Source organism: Rhinolophus hipposideros (genome assembly GCF_964194185.1).
Source record: "Rhinolophus hipposideros genome assembly, chromosome: 21".
NCBI lineage: Eukaryota > Metazoa > Chordata > Mammalia > Chiroptera > Rhinolophidae > Rhinolophus > Rhinolophus hipposideros.
In genome coordinates this window covers 36,977,413-36,993,870 of record NC_138067.1, presented here as the reverse complement: position 1 = coordinate 36,993,870, position 16,458 = coordinate 36,977,413, and the positions used below count along the sequence as shown (strand labels likewise).

At 38.8% G+C, this 16,458-nt stretch overlaps 2 protein-coding genes and 2 pseudogenes across 4 annotated transcripts; 3 read left to right on the top strand and 1 right to left on the bottom strand.

The window, feature by feature from the left end:
- Positions 1–929: 929 nt before the first annotated feature.
- Positions 930–5,576, top strand: LOC308489864 (zinc finger protein 677-like; the record flags this gene model as incomplete). Its single annotated transcript, XM_081031494.1, has 2 exons — positions 930–944; positions 5,115–5,576. 2 exons carry the CDS (start codon positions 930–932, stop codon positions 5,334–5,336), a joined length of 237 nt encoding a protein of 78 aa, XP_080887620.1. The 3' UTR covers positions 5,337–5,576.
- Positions 5,577–6,720: 1,144 nt separating this feature from the next.
- On the bottom strand, positions 6,721–9,787 carry LOC308489863 (small ribosomal subunit protein eS8-like; annotated as a pseudogene). The gene is made up of 2 exons: positions 9,779–9,787; positions 6,721–7,442 (listed from the first exon to the last, which is right to left on the bottom strand). The product of its transcript is annotated as a small ribosomal subunit protein eS8-like (transcript).
- Positions 9,788–9,976: 189 nt separating this feature from the next.
- LOC308490137 (uncharacterized protein) lies at positions 9,977–16,458 on the top strand. The gene has a single exon (XM_081031966.1). The coding sequence runs from the start codon at positions 12,653–12,655 to the stop codon at positions 14,498–14,500; it is 1,848 nt and encodes a 615-aa protein (XP_080888092.1). The 5' UTR covers positions 9,977–12,652; the 3' UTR covers positions 14,501–16,458.
- Positions 14,507–15,047, top strand: LOC308489862 (annotated as a pseudogene). Its single transcript has one exon. The product of its transcript is annotated as an uncharacterized misc_RNA (transcript).

The following is a 16,458-nucleotide window of genomic DNA, read 5'->3' as shown; positions in this document are numbered from 1 at the left end:
GTGGGGGGACCTTGGGACTGGGGTACTTGGGGAAGAATTTTGAGGACAAGTGCCTCATACAGCCCTGATGGACCATGTGATTTCTACCTCCGCCTTGCACCTGCACTCTAGGCAAGCACTTGGCCACACCAATTCCAGGACATGCTGGTCCCTAAGCACGTGCCCGAGGAGCCTGTCCTATGATTTCCCAGTCTACCCCCTCACACTACTCCAAGGGCTCTGGTGTGCTGACTCTGGTATCTAGCCCAGTGCCACAGAAAACAGGAATCAAGGTCAGCACCACCAGGGAACTAGTTAAAGAGGGCATTTAATGGGCCCTGCTGCAGACCTGCAGAACCATAACTTCCCAAGGGATCTGCACTCACATTAAAACTTCAGAAGAAATGCTTAGCCAAGTGGTTCCCATCTGATTTCCTATTAATAGGGATCATGTGAGGAGTTTTCAGAAATAACATCATCACCTGCGCCCTGCCCCACAGAGTTGGTCAAGTGTGTGGGCGGAGCATCATTGTTTTAATTAAATGCTCCAGACTTCTAAGGTGAGACCAGCCAGGATTAGCAGGAGGACTGGAGGACACATTTGTGAGTTGAGAGCAGGCTTTGGTCTGTTGGGTTTGGGAGGGGCAGGAGATCATCCTCCATTCTCATTGCTGTAGTGAAATCTGTGCAAGTCTGTTGGAGCAGTGAGTAGGAGAAGAAGAAAAAGAAAAAACACAGTTTGGTGGAGCTCATTGTTTATGCATCGCTCCTGCAGGACAGGAGACGGTGGCCTTTTCAGCATTTCAAGGACCTTCTGCCTATGGCTGTGAATGAAGCAGATGAAGGTGATGCGCTGGTGCCTCTGAAGGCACGTTCTCGAGATGCAGATATGATTCCTCAACTTAACATCGCCTGAGAAAACGACCCCAAGCAGGAGGAGGGAGGACAAAATGGCTGCTTCTCAGGTAAACCTATCCCAGGTGACAGGCTGAGTCCACTTTTCCTCCTAAAATCCGTGGATTTAGAACTGCAAAACTTTAATTCTCTACTTCTGATGTTTCTGCTTAGCAAGCTTGTTTTCAAGTACTTAGTTTTTCCTCTCGTAATGATAGTCATGGTCACCTCGTTATAATACTTCTTCTCTGTTCCAGTGCCTTCTCTCCATTTTCTCCATCCAGGATTTCTTCAAGATAAATACCGAGAAGTGGAATTGCTGGTGTCTTATCTCTTTTTATAGCCTTTGTTTGAAAGTCCTTGTTGTCTGATAAAAACATTGCTATCCCAGCTGTTTTGTTTGTTTGTTTGTTTCTATTTCTATGAAATATTTTTTCCATCCCTTTACTTTCAGTGTGTGTCATTTTTGTTTTGTTTTGTTTTGTTTTTCCAGTGTGTATCTTTTGATCTGGAGTAGGTCTCTTGGAGGCAGTATATGTATGGGTCTTGTTTTCTTATCCATTGAGCCACCCTATTCCTACTGGTTGAAGAAGTGAATACTTTTACATTTAAAGTAATTAGTTATAGGTATGTAGTTCTTATCCTTTTATTATTCATAGATTTGATCTTTGTTCTCCTGTTCCTCTTCTCTCTCCCTCTCCTGCTATGTCCCTATAACACTTCTTGTAATACTGGTTTGGTGGTGATGAACTCCTTTGCCCAAGGAAGCTTTCTCTTGTCTGGAAACCTCTATTTCTGTGCTTCAGTTCTAAATGATAGCTTTGCGTGTAGAGTAATCTTGGTTGTAGGTCCTTGCTTTTCTTCACTTTGAATATTCCATGCCATTCCCTACTGGCCTGCAAAGGTTCTGTTGAGAAATCAGCTGACAGTCTTATGGGATTTCCCTTGAAGGTAACTGCTTTTCTCTTGCTGCTTGTAAGATTCTCTCTTTGTCTTTCACCTTTGTAATTTTGATTATGATACGTATTGGTGTAGGCTTCTTTGGGTTCATCTTGTTTGGAACTGTCTGCGTTTTCTGGGCTCCTATGTCTGTTTCCTTTGCCACGTTAGGGAAGTTTTCCATCATTATTTTTTGAAATAGGTTTTCAATTTTTCTTCTCGCTCTTCTACTTCTGGTACCTCTGATGCGAATGTTGGTACTCTCGATGTTGCACCACAGGCCCCTGAAAGTATTCTCATTTTTTCGGATTCTTTTTCCTATTCTGGTTGAGTGGGTGTTTTATGCTAACCTCACTTCTAAATGGCCAAGTCAGTCCTCTGCTTCCTCTAATCTGTTGATTTTCTCTAATGTATTCTTTTTTTTTTTTTTTTAATTAATTTTATTGGGGTGACAATTGTTAGTAAATTTACATAGATTTCAGGTGTACAATTCTGTATTACATCGTCTATAAATCCCATTGTGTGTTCACCACCCAGAGTCAGTTCTCCTTCCATCACCATATATTTGCTCTAATGTATTCTTAATTTCAGTTATATTGTTCATTTCTGGCTCGTTCGTTTTAATATTTTCTATGTTCATTTTTAAGTTTCCTGTCTCTTTTTTAAAGTTCTCACTGAATTCATCTACTCTTCCCGTAAGTTCATTGAGCATCCTTGTCACCATTGTTTTGAACTTTTATCTTGTAGATTGCTTTTCTACTTTCTTTTTTTTTCACTTCTTTTTTTGGAGTTTCGTCCTATGATTTCATCTGGATATATTTCTTTTGTTTCCTCATTTTGGCTGACTTGCTGTTTTTGTTTCTATGTATTAGGTAGATCTGGTACGTCTCCTGGTCTTGGAGTGGGCTCATGTAGGAGTTGTCCTCTTGGAACCAGTCACATAGTCCCTCTGGTCATGTGACCCAGGTGCTCTAAGTGTTTGCCTTGTGTGGATAGTTTGTGGTGCCCTATTGCTGAGTCTTGAGTGCTCTGGTACATCAGCTTTGCGTGTAGAGCAATCTTGGTTGTAGGTCCTTGGTTTTCTTCACTTTGAATATTCCATGCCATTCCCTACTGGCCTGCAAAGGTTCTGTTGAGAAATCAGCTGTCAGTTGAGAAATCACCTGATAGTCTTATGAGACTGTCTGACCCTAAGGGAGACAGTGACCCTATGGGAGCAACTGACCCTAAGGCTGACCCCATGGAATAGTTTTCACCTTAGTATGCCACTGGTGCCTGCTGAGTTGATGCTTTGGGTGTGTCATTTGTTCAAGTTGTTGAGTGGTGCTCTGGTGGGGTCTGAAGCTGGGCTCAGGGTATTTTTGTTCTGTGGCCTTTTGGAAGGACCTCTGGTGTAGACCAATTACAGCTGCTGCCTGTGCTCAGCTCAGTGCCACGTGGTAAGAGCTACAAAGTGATCTGCAGAAGGTTGCTGTTTGTGCTGGGCTTGGAGGTGCTTGGGAGAGGCTAAAGCACAAACTGTCCGACTGCCACTAGTGCTGGGCTTGGGGCCACTTAGGAGAAAATACAGGGCATACGGACTGGACCTTTGAGAGAATTTAGGAAAGTCTGCAGCACAAGTTGTGACGGGGCCGTTTATATGGAAAAGCCACTGGAATCCCCTTGGGTGGGCCAACAGGTAGGGTGGGGTGTGGTCTTGGAATCAACAGGGTGGGGTGAACGTATTAGCCCTGTTGATGGAGAGGCAGACTTGTCCCGTGCCCATGCCTGCGGGCTGTGTGGTTGGAGGAGGCTCAACAAAGTACCATAGTCTCAACCTAAGAACCGTGGTTTCCACGTGCCCGCTGTAGGGGTAAGAGCTCAATAAAGGAACACTTGCACCTGGCAGATGCCCTTCTGACCTCACCTGAAGCTAGACATTTCATTTCCTCCCTGTATGTCTCAGGCACCTTTCGATCTGCTGCCCCAGTGCTGGAGCTGAGCATGAGTGAGTCCATCAGTGAGTAAGTGCACGCGCGGGCCCTTTAAGAGGACCGCCTGGGACTTCAGCAGCCCTCTGTATCTCTCAGTCACAATCCCCACTGTTTTTCACGGCTAGGAGTTATGGGGATTTCTCTTCCCAGTACTGGATTCCTGGGCTATGAAGTCTGGTGTGAGGCAGGGACCCCTTTCTCCTCATGGGGTCCTCCACACTGAGGTATTCCTCCTGATTCTTAACCACCAGGTGTGTTTATGGGACCAGCCCATTATACATCTCCTCCATTGTACCAGTCTTGATGTGGCTTTTTTTCATATCCTTAGTTGTGCTACTTCTTTTTGTTTTCTTTGTTTGTGGTTAGATTTTTTTCCCCTTTTATCTTTCTTTTTTTTTAAATTTATTGGGGTGACATTTGTTAGTAAAATTACATAGATTTCAGGTGTACAATTCTGTATTAAATCATCTTTAAATCCCATTGTGTGTTCGCCACCCAGAATCAGTTCTCCTTCCATCACCATATATTTGATCCCCCTTACCCTGATCTCCCACCCAGTTGTGGTACTTCTGTTTAACCCGTTTTCACGGAATTCTCAATGGTGTTGTTCTGTAGTTTAGTTGTAATTCTGTTGGGGTTGTAGGAGGAGGCAAGCACAGAGTTTTCGTACTCCAGCATCTTGACCGCCATATATTAAAATTTCAAAAAAGATTGTGCTTGCTATGCCTAGTATTCCACGAGACCTGTAAATTCATAAAATTGTTTTGGTTTAGCGTCCTGTGTGAAAACGTCCCTCTGTTGTTCTCCTCTGTGATATTTAAAAATGTAGTTCATGGACTAGAGACATTGGTATCACTATTTAAACGTGAGGTTGTTAAAAATGTGGAAAATCGTTCCCCACACCAGAAGTCCTGAATCAGTCTCTGCATTTTTACAGAATTTCCAGTCTATTGGTACGCACATTAAAATTTGAGAAGTAATTTACTTTTCTAACTCACCATGACTTCTCTACCTGAGACGTAGACATCCTTTATCTTTTATGATACAAATAACAATACTCACAACTAGATATAACTGAGTCAATGCCTTAATTTTTACAATTTATCTTTCAGAAAAATAAAGTTTTTACAGTGGTTTGGTGCATCATATGTCATCCTCTTATCTCAGAGTTAGAAAACACATTAGTGAATATTACTGTCAAAAATGATCTTATTGGATATTTCAGGATCCTCTCCTAGGTCAAATCCATTTGTCTGAAGTCTCTGTTCTAAAGTTGGGTCACATTATCAACTCTGTCTATAACCTCTCGGTAAATGTGTCTTGTTTCAGGAACTGTTGACTTTCAGGGATGTGTTCATAGAATTCTCTCAGGAGGAGTGGGAATGCCTGGACCCAGCTCAGCGGAAACTGTACATGGATGTGATGTTGGAGAGCTATAGGAACCTGGTCTCCCTGGGTGAGGATGACTTTCTTCCAGAGGTCCTACTCCACCGAAACAGTTTTATTTCCTTCATGAGTAGAATGTCTCCTGGGAGCTTGTGCTTTATATGATAGAGTTACAGAGCCCTGCTCTCAAGGAACAAATTGCGGGTTTGCTGTGTATGAAAGAAAGGCTTCCTGAAGTACTTCGAAGTAGAACTCAGGATCTAAACTACTTTAAATGTTTTCTAGTATAGAAATGGTGCTATCAGAAAACAGTGTTGTGGGACATCATTTCCTGATATATTCTAATATTCTACAGCGTTCTCTCTTCTCATTTGAGCACAATACTGGATTAGAAATTGGAAAATCTCCATCACAAGCCATGTTCCTTTTTCTGGTCAACAGGACGTGCAGTCGTTAAACAGGACCTGGTCACCTTTTTAGAGGAAATGAAGAAGCCCTGGAATTTGAAGTGCGCGACGGCAGGTGAGAGGTTCCAAATGTCGCAAAGGAAAACAGACCTTAAATTATGGTTTGAGAAGACCTTCGATGAAAATGAGTTTTGAGAATGACAGGTTATTTCTGTTGTTTTGTCCCCTAAGGATTTTCCTTCTGCTCGCATCACATTGGCAGCGAAAGGCAAAGTCTTCCCCTTTGACTCTGTGGGCCAGCATGATGCAGATACTCTTCCATTGCTTTGCAGGCCTGGTAATGTCTGTGTAAATTGCTGAGGAACTCTATTACGCCATAGTTTAAGTTCCGATTTTTTGTCGTGTTAGGACTTTTGATGGACGTGTGGAAATACTGGAAGTTGGTTCAGAAATCCCAGGAACACTGTGGATGAATGTCATATGTTCTGCTGTATAATTGCTAATCCTATAGAGGCTTCAATCTTGACCTAAAAAGCACAGACTCAGTAATGTCATCACAGCGCAATGCACCTTGCTTAAATGAGAAAATCCAATTCTCTGTTTCACTTCAAAATGTCCTTTTCGTTTGTGTGAAGTAGCATTAGTAATTTGAAATCTATAGGCCTGAATTCCTCAATGTTGTAACAATTTCGTGTTTCTATTTACCTCACAGAATTATTTTTCTGTATTAAAATTTTGAGATGACATTGGTTAATAAAATTATATAGCTTTCCAATGTAGAATTCTATAATACACCATCTATGTATTGCATTGTATGTTCACCATGCAGAGTCAGTTCTCCTTCCATCACCATACATATATTTGACCCCCTTTTCCCTCTTCTAACACCCCCTCCCTCTCCCTCTGGAAACCACTAAACTACTGTCTGTGTCCATGAGTTTTTATTTCTTTGTTTGTTGCTTTCAGTTGTATATCCCACATGAATCAAGTCATGTTTTCTTCACTTTTTCTGTCTAAGTTCTTTCGTTTAGCATGATAATCTCAAGATCTATACATGTTTTAGCAAATGGCAGTATTTCTCTGGCTGAGTAATATTCCGTTGTGAATATGTACCACATCATTTTTTTCTTTCCTTCCGTAACACAAAACACGTTTATTACATGGACTAAGATAGGAGGGAGGATGATTTATTTGCATTTCTGGGCCTTGATTTTCCTGAGATAGAACTCCAGCTCCTTGCCCTCTAGCACATAGCCATCTGCTCGCCCACAGTGGCCCGGTCTTGAAACAGTGCATGCAAGAAGCTTGCCCTGTTGGAACTGCTCCTCTGAAAGACTGCTGATTTTCGTATTCTTTTTCTTTTCATCATATTTCTTCTTTAATTTATTTGATCATTTTTTATTTAAAATCTCTTCCTCCTCAGGAGTCAGTGTGGCCCTCTCGCCGCCAAGGGGTAGTGCATAATGGGACTCCTGACTTGTCGGTACAGTGTGCTGTCAGTGAGCACGATGCAGTTCTTTTTTTTTTTTTTTTTTTTTTTAATTACGATGCAGTTCTTTACAAGGGTCTTGGTGCAGACAAGTTCGTTGTTGGATGCATTGTAGACAATGTCAGTAATCCTTCTTTTGTATGTACAACACTCAATCCCCAGGAGAAGTTCCTCTCATCCATCCTCAATGTACCTCGTTGCCTCCACACACATGGACTGTGTTTATGTGCGGGGGCCTATCTTAGTGTTGGCAGCACGGTGTCCCGGCTCATATTTTTTCTTCTTGTAGTAAGGCTTTCTCTGGTCCCTGGTCTTGAGGCACTTGTGCCAGTTGTTCTGACAGATGTCCTCGTCTTGGTGCCAATTGGAAAGAGCCTACATTTTCTTTTTCCAGTCATGTATTGAAGGACACTTTTGTTGTTTCCATGTCTTGGCCATTATGAATAATGCTTCAGTGAACATAGGGGTACATATATCTTGATGGATAAATGTTTTCAGAATTTGGGGATCGATACCCAGAAGAGGGATTTTTGGGTTGTATGGTGATTCTGTTTTGAATTTTTTGAGGAATATCTGTAGTGTTTTCTGTAGGGGATGTACCAATTTACATTCCCATCAACAGTGTATGATTCTTTTTCCCCCATAGCCTCTCCAGCACTTGTTTTTACACGTCTTGGTGATGACAGTTATTGTAACAGGTGTGAGGTGTTATCTCATCGTGGTTTTCATTTGCATTTCCGTAATCGTTAGTGCAATTGGTAGTTTTTCATATATTTCTTGGCCATTTGTAATTCTTGGGAGAAGTGTCTGTTCAGTTCCTCTGCCCACTTTTTAATAGGATTATTTTTTTGTTGTCAAGTTGCACGAGTCCTTTATATATATTTTGGATATTAGCCCCATATTGGAGGCATTGTTTGGAAAGACCTTCTCCCATTCAGTTGGTTGCCTCTGTTTTGTTCATGGTTTCTTTTGCTGTGTAGCTTTTTTTAGTTTGTTATTGTCCCATTCATTTATTTGTGCCTTTACTTCCCTTGGCTTTGAGGTCAAATTCATAAAATCCTCTCTGTACCCAAGGTCCATATATTTAGTACCTATGCTTTCTTCTATACAATTGATTTTATCAGGTCTTATTTTTAGCTCTTTGATTCATTTTGAATTAATTTTGTTAGGTGGTGACAGAAAGCAGGCTAGTTTCATTCTTTTGCACGTGTCTTTCCAATTTTCACTGCACTCTTTTCTCCCATTGTATGTTTCTGGCTCCCTTGTTGAAAATTATCTGCCCCTATATATGTGGTTTGTGTCTGAGTTTTCAATTCCAGTCTATGTGTTTTTGTGCCAATACCATGCTTTTCTTTATTATTACGCGCTGTATTTTGAATTGAAGTCACGAGTGTGATACGTACAGTCTTGTTCGTTTTTCTCTTAGGTTTGCTTTGTCCATTTGGAGTCTCTTGTGATACCATAGAAATCTGATGATTTTTTGTGTTCTATTTCTTGAAAAAATGCAATTGAAAATTTTTTTAGGGATGGCATTAAATCTATATATTGCTTTTAGTAATATGGCCCTATTAAGTATATTGATTCTTCCAATCCGTGAACACAGAATATCTTTCTGTTTTCTTGTGTCTTCTTCAATTTTTGTATTTATTTATTTATTTATTTGTTTGTTTATTTATTTTTACACTGAAAAATTTTTTATATAAAAACAGCCAGATTGATTCCGTTTTTATGATCCCAATTTTTTTGTCAACATTCAAAACATCGTAGTCAGGAGCCAGTCGAACATAATGCCTTCTCTCCATCAGGCCTGATCAGGCTGTTTGTTTTACCTCGGCCATGTCAATATCATAGAGCTTCTTCACAGTCTATTTGATCAAGTTTTTTTTAAAACTTCACTTTTGTTATCATCACCTGAAAGAACTTTAGAAACAATGTCCTCACTTTATTGAGTAGCTATAAATGGCTGACACACCATTTCCAACACTAGATTATAGGATTGTGGTGTAATATCAGGGTCAAAGTAAAATTACTTAAATTTGGTATGTCTGTAGTCCTTCTTGTAAACACTCAGTGTATAAGAAGGTGGTACTCTTGCTGAAAAGGCAGGGGTGCATTAAACTTTTGGATTCCATTTTGGTTTTCCCTAAGCACCACGTTACTAGAAACAAATGGATTTCACTGAAATGTGAGCAATTGCATTTCCCAATTCCAATTAGTAGCTCTAAAACAGGTGTCACACAGGGTTAGACGTGGAAGAGGAATGCTGGCTTATTGCCAGAGTGGCATGAGCATGAATTCACATACGTGTGTTTTCAGCCTATGCTTAGGCTGTTGTCTATATTGAGGGTACCAAGTGCAAATTTACCAGGCAGATAGCAGGTAAGTGTACACAAGGACCACTCAGCAGAAAGAGACCTGTTTCTTATATATCTGTTATAAAGATCTCAGAATGAAATATTTACACACATGTAAAATCTGTGAGAAAAACAAAACTGATTTTTATGTGTTGATATTTCATCCTGCATTTTGCCACATTTCTTTGGATTCTGTGAGTGTTTGTCAATGTGGATTCTTGAGGGTTTCCTAATATAAAATTCTGTCATCTGTCAACATTTTACTTTTTGTTGTGGTTATAATGAGGGTTACTTACAGTATTTTAAAGTTATAAGACTATTTTAATCTCTGTCAATTGCTAAAAGTTTACTACTTACCTTATCCATCCCTGTATGGACTTACATTAATTATTGCTCTCATGTTATATCTTTTATGTGGTGTATCTTATAACATTGATTTAAGATTTTATTGCTTTTATTGTTTAAAATTCTATAGGAGAAATAAAAGTGATCTGTGTTTATTATACTAGAGGTTTGTATATTTGTGTACAATTTGTATTTATTAGAGAGGTTTATATGGTTTTGTTTGTTTAGAATCCCTTTGTTTCCTCTACTAAAGCTTGTTAGCATTTTTCTTAGGGCAGGTGTAATAGTAAGAAACTTCTCGGGGTTTTTCATCTGGGAAAGCCTTTATTTCTCCATTGTTGAAAGACAGTTTTGCCATAGATAGTATTGTTGGTTTATAGTTTTATTCTTTAAACCCTTTTAATATTTTATTTGATTTTCTTCCTCCTATAAGGTTTCTGCAGAAAAACCCAATGATAATCTTAGAGCAGCTGTCTTTCACGTGACAAGGTGCTTTTCCTTTGTTGCTTTCAAAATTTAGTTTCTGTCTGTGATTCACGAATGTTTGATTATCATGTATCTGTTTGTATTTTTACATTCATCCTACTTAGAATTCAGTGATCTGCTTAAATTTGTATGTCTGTTTCTTTCTTCAAATGTGGGAATTTTCAGCGATTTTTCATATAAGCTGTCTGCCCTTTTTCACTCTCCTCTCCTCATAGGTCCATTAATGTGTATATTGGTCCTCTTGATATCCCATGAGTCCCTTAGGCTGTATTGACTTTTTGACATTTCTTTGCATCCCTAAATCCACAATTTCAAATGAACTGTGTTCATATTGTCTGACCCTTTATTCTGCTTGATGAAGTCTGTTGGTGATTCTTTGTATTTTATTTTATTTTATTTTATTTATTTATTTATTTATTTATTTTTTTGATTCTTTGTATTTTAAAATTCAGGGATTGTATTCTCCAGCTCCCAATTTTTGTGGTTCTTTTTCTGTACTTTCTGTCTCTTTGCAGTTTAATTTTGGTCATGCACAGTTTTTCTGACATTTAGTTGTCTATGTTCTTCTCTTTTTCCCAATTGAGCTCCTTTAAGATATTTATTTTGAAATCTATATCAGGTAATTAATAGGTCTTTATTAATTTAGGGTCACTTTCTAGAGATTTATTTTATTCTTCTGGACCACGTTTTTCTGTTTCTTTGTATGCCTTGTGACTTGGTTTTGTGATTAGGGTGTTTAAGAAATAGTTATAGTTCCCAGGCTTTATGAACTTCGTTTGTATTGGGGAGCACAAATTAGTATCAGCTGTGCTTGAAATTTTAAGGGGTGCTAAACGTCTGCTGCAGATGTTTGTTCTCTTTGTTTTCTATATGTAATTTTCCAGTTTTAAATGTTCAGTTTCTTCTTTAGAGCCCGTGATATTTTTTTATCCCTGGTGTCTGTCTTCATTACAGCAGTTGCGCTGGTGTTTGAACAATGACTAATTTTTTTTTCTTAGCCGGAATGCATGCACAGTGTACTACCATTTCCTTAGCAATCTCTGTCATACAAAACAGAAAGAAGTCCCTGAGGCAGCTGCAAAATCAGATCATTAGATACAAAATAGACTCCTTTATTTCTCTCAGGAGAAGAAACTGGGAATTGAGAGTTTTCCCATAATCGTTTTATACGGTGAGCAAATTTAAGCAATTTTTCTTCCCTCATTGATGTGACTCTTTCTCATTTTGTGCTTTTTTCGGGCGCTGTGATCTCTGACCTAGCTTCTGGTGTACTTGAAAAGGCAGTTGGGTCAGTAATTCTTGGTAATTGTGTCAATAATTGTTCACATCTCCATGGAATAGAGAAGTTTTGGTGCTTCCTTCTGCCCTCTTGCTTAAATCCTCTGATCAGTATTAATTCTGTATGTTAGAATTTAAAGTATATTCACCTGAGTGTAGTAAGTGGGATAATTTGTTATCTTTCAGCTATATCGTCTCAAGAAACCCAGGATTTGTTCCCACAGCCAGGCATAGAAGATTCATTCCACAAAATGCTCCTGGTAAGATTTGGAAAATGTCTTACCCTTGGGAATTTACACTTAAGAAAAGCTGGGAATGTGAGGAGGAGTGTGAAGGGCAAAAAGGCTGTTAGGATAGACAGAACCAAACTGGGGTAAGTACTCTTAATGAAATCCTTGTCAGAAGACATCAAGGGTATAAAACATATTGGGGAAACTCCTGCTTTAAGTCATTTACATTTGTAGAACATGGTGTATTGGAACATAAAGACTGAAAACAATTTTTTTACAGCACATATTCTCTGAAAGGAGTAGTTCATAGTGCAAGTTATCATTTGAATCTTTTAATGTATCGGGTATTTAAGAAACAGGCAGAGATCCCAGTCTTTATGAATACAAATAATGAGCTGTGCTAGAAATTCTAAGTCCTGCCAAACCTGTCAGGGAATGTATATTGTATTAAACATTAATCAGGCATTTCTCAAAATAACATTTAAAAGTAAGAAATTCCAAATGTGATGAATTATAAAATCCCTTAACCAAGGATTCATTATTCCATAGACACATAATTCCTTCTTATTTCACAGTCTCGAATTTTCATAAACTTTGGGGTCTATATACAACCATCATGGTTCAATAAGGATTAGATTGTTTAGTAGGGAACAACTTTACGTGTGTAATTAAATGAGAGCCCTCACTGAACGCTTTTTCTATTTTCATTAATTACCAGAGTACCTGTAATGGAGAGTTAAGTCTTCAGCGCCCTGAATCTTGGGAAAACGTAAACCACAGGTCAAATCCTGATAACCATCACAAGACTCAGCTTCCACCGAACCATTGTAAATGCCAGATAGTCTTTAGTGAAACCTCAAATATTATACATCAGAATGTTCAAATTGTAGAGATGACAGACAAATGCAAGGAACTGACCAAATCTTTGAACCGAACTTTAAATCTTCAGAATAGTCATACTGGGGAGGAACCTTATAAATATAATCAGTGTGGAAGAGTCTTTAGTCAATTAACCAAGCGACGTACCCATAAGAGAATCCACACTGGAGAGAAGCCTCAAAAATGTAGAGAATGTGGCAAAGCGTTTAGGCGGCATTCACATCTTACTGAGCATCTGGTAGTTCATACTGGAGAGAAGCCTTACAGGTGTATGGAGTGTGGTAAAGCCTTTAGCCGGTATTCAGGTGTTACTTCACATCAGAGAATTCATACTGGAGAGAAGCCTCATAAATGTCGAGAATGTGGCAAAACGTTTAGACAGCATTCATATCTTACTGATCATCTGGTAGTTCATACTGGAGAGAAGCATTACAAATGTAGAGAATGTGCCAAAGCTTTTAAGCGGCATTCCCATCTTATTGAACATCAGAGAATTCATACTGGAGAGAAGCCTTTTAAATGTAGAGAATGTGGCAAAGCCTTTATCTTCAACTCTGCACTCACTCAACATCAGAGAATTCATAATGGAAAAAAGCCTTTTAAATGTAGAGAATGTGGCAAAGCCTTTAATCATCATTCCCATCTTATTGTACATCAGAGAATTCATACTGGAGAGAAGCCTTACAAATGTAGAGAATGTGCCAAAGCCTTTAAGCGGCATTTCTATCTTATTGAACATCAGAGAATTCATACTGGAGAGAAGCCTTACAAATGTGAAGAATGCGGCAAAGCATTTGGACGCTGTTCAGTACTTTTTTGTCATAAGAAAATTCATACTGGAGAGAAGCCTTTTAAATGTAGAGAATGTGGCAAAGCCTTTATCTTCAACTCTGAACTCACTATACATCAGAGAATTCATACTGGAGAGAAGCCTTACAAATGTAGAGAATGTGGCAAAGCCTTTATCTCGAACTCTGCACTCACTCAACATCAGAGAATTCATACTGGAGAGAAGCCTTACAAATGTACAGAATGTGGCAAAGCCTTTATCTCGAACTCTGCACTCACTCAACATCAGAGAATTCATACTGGAGAGAAGCCTTACAAATGTGCAGAATGTGGCAAAGCCTTTATCTCGAACTCTGCACTCACTAATCATCAGAGAAATCATACTGGAGAAAAGCCTTTTAAATGTAGAGAATGTGGCAAAGCGTTTAGACAGCATTCATATCTTACTGATCATCTGGTAGTTCATACTAGAGAGAAGCCTTACAAATGTAGAGAATGTGCTAAAGCCTTTAAGCGGCATTCCCATCTTATTGAACATCAGAGAATTCATACTGGGGAGAAGCCTTACAGGTGTATGGAGTGTGGTAAAGCCTTTAGCCAGTATTCAAGTGTTACTTCACATCAGAGAATTCATACTGGAGAGAAGCCTTACAAATGTACAGAATGTGGCAAAGCCTTTATCTCGAACTCTGCACTCACTCCACATCAGAGAATTCATACTGGAGAGAAGCCTTACAAATGTACAGAATGTGGTAAAGCCTTTATCTCGAACTCTGCACTCACTCAACATGAAAGAATTCATTCTGGAGAGAAGCCTTACAAATGTGCAGAATGTGGCAAAGCCTTTATCTCGAACTCTGCACTCACTAATCATCAGAGAAATCATACTGGAGAAAAGCCTTTTAAATGTAGACAATGTGGCAAAGCGTTTAGACAGCATTCATATCTTACTGATCATCTGGTAGTTCATACTAGAGAGAAGCCTTACAAATGTAGAGAATGTGTCAAAGCCTTTAAGCGGCATTCCTATTTTATTGAACATCAGAGAATTCATACTGGGGAGAAGCCTTAGAGGTGTATGGAGTGTGGTAAAGCCTTCAGCCATTATTCAATTGTTACTTCATATCAGAGAATTCATACTGGAGAGAACCCTTACAGATGTAGAGAATGTGGCAAAGCCTTTAAGTTCAACTCTAAACTCACTCAACATCGGAGAATTCATACGAGAGAGAAGTCTTACAAATGTAGAGAATGTGGAAAAGCCTTTAAGCGGCATTGCCATCTTATTGAACATCAGATAATTCATACTGGAGAGAAGCCTTACAAATGTGAAGAATGTGGCAAAGCATTTGGACGCTCTTCAGTACTTTTTGTTCATAAGAAAATTCATACTGGAGAGAAGCCTTTTAAATGTATGGAATGTGGCAAAGCCTTTATCTTCAACTCTGTACTCACTAAACATCAGAGAATTCATACTGGAGAGAAGCCTTACAAATGTAGAGAAAGTGGGAAATAAGTGGGGGTTCACATCTTATTCTACATCAGAGAATTCATACTGGAGAGAGAAGCCTTACAAATGTAGAGAATGTGGCAAAGCCTTTATTATTATTTTTTCCTAATTTAATTTTATTTTAAAAATAAATTTTCCTCCCCCGCCACCCCCCTTACCCTCTGGTAACCACTAAACTATTGTCTGTGTCTATGAGTTTTTGTTTGTCATTTGTTTGTCTTGTTCTTTGTTGTTTTTTGTTTATATACCACAGATCAGTGAAATCATAAGGGTCTCTGCTTTTTCTGTCTGACTTATTTCGCTTAGAATTATACTCTCAAGATTCATCCATGTTGTCATAAATGTTCCTATATCTTTTAACCGCCGAAAAGTATTCCATAGCGTATATATACCACAACTTCTTTATCCATTCATGTATCGAAGGACATTTTGGTTCTTTCCATGTCTTGGCCGCTGTAAACAAAGCTGCAGTGAACATTGGAACACTCGTGTCTTTATGTATAAAGGTTTTCAATTTTTGGGGGGTACATACCCAGGAGAAGGATTGCTGGCTTTTTTGGAAAGGTGTAAAATATGATCAATACATATGGAATTGCAAAGGGTCCTGAATAGTAAAGACAATATTGAAAAAGATGGGAAAGATACAAAATACATAAATCCATCAATACAATGCAGACTGGCAGTTTCAAGGGACTGAGGACCGGGGGAAATGTGAAGAAACCGCTTAAATGGTAATGGATGGTAATTTGGATTGATGAAAATGTTGTGGAACTACTTATAGATAAAGGTGGTAGTTGCATAACTGGGTAATGCCATAATGCTACTGAATTGTTCACTTTCAAATGGGTAATTTTATGTTAATTCCACTTTAATAAAATGTTTTTTAAATAATTAACAATCTAAGTGATTAATTTCACAACAAATTTTAAAATAGATATTTGTCAGTTGTGATATGTTAAAATTCTGAGGCTAAATCTTTTTATACTGTATAAAAATAATAGTGTCTCTTTTGCTGGCCTCCTTTAATTATTAGAAATTCTGTCAATGGATCTCTTAATACAATCCTTCACCTGAAACAGACATGGTGTCTAGCTCTCTTCCAGTAATTATGAATCAAAAGCACAGAAGTTGAACAAGGAAATCCGAAATTTTAAAGTTCTCCAAAGACTTTTTGGGGTTATTCACCTTCTTCTAGAACATCCACTAACCTAGCATGAAGTGGGAACACCATCTGAAGAAAGGGGAAGTTTGAAATCCGGATACTGCATTATAAAGCTTTTCATTTCTGAATCAACGTGGATTCAACTTAGTCAAGCAAGGCAGGGGTTCCCAAGAGACTCACAAGAGAAAATGCAAAGGTACACGACGGCAGATCCCAATTTCTAGAGGAAAACTATCCTCACCCAGGGAGAGCAAGTTCCTATAGTTCTGTGACATCATGTCCATGTACAATTTCTGCTCATCTGGATCCACGCATTCCCACTCCTCCTGAGAGAATTCTGTGGCCACATCCCTGAAGG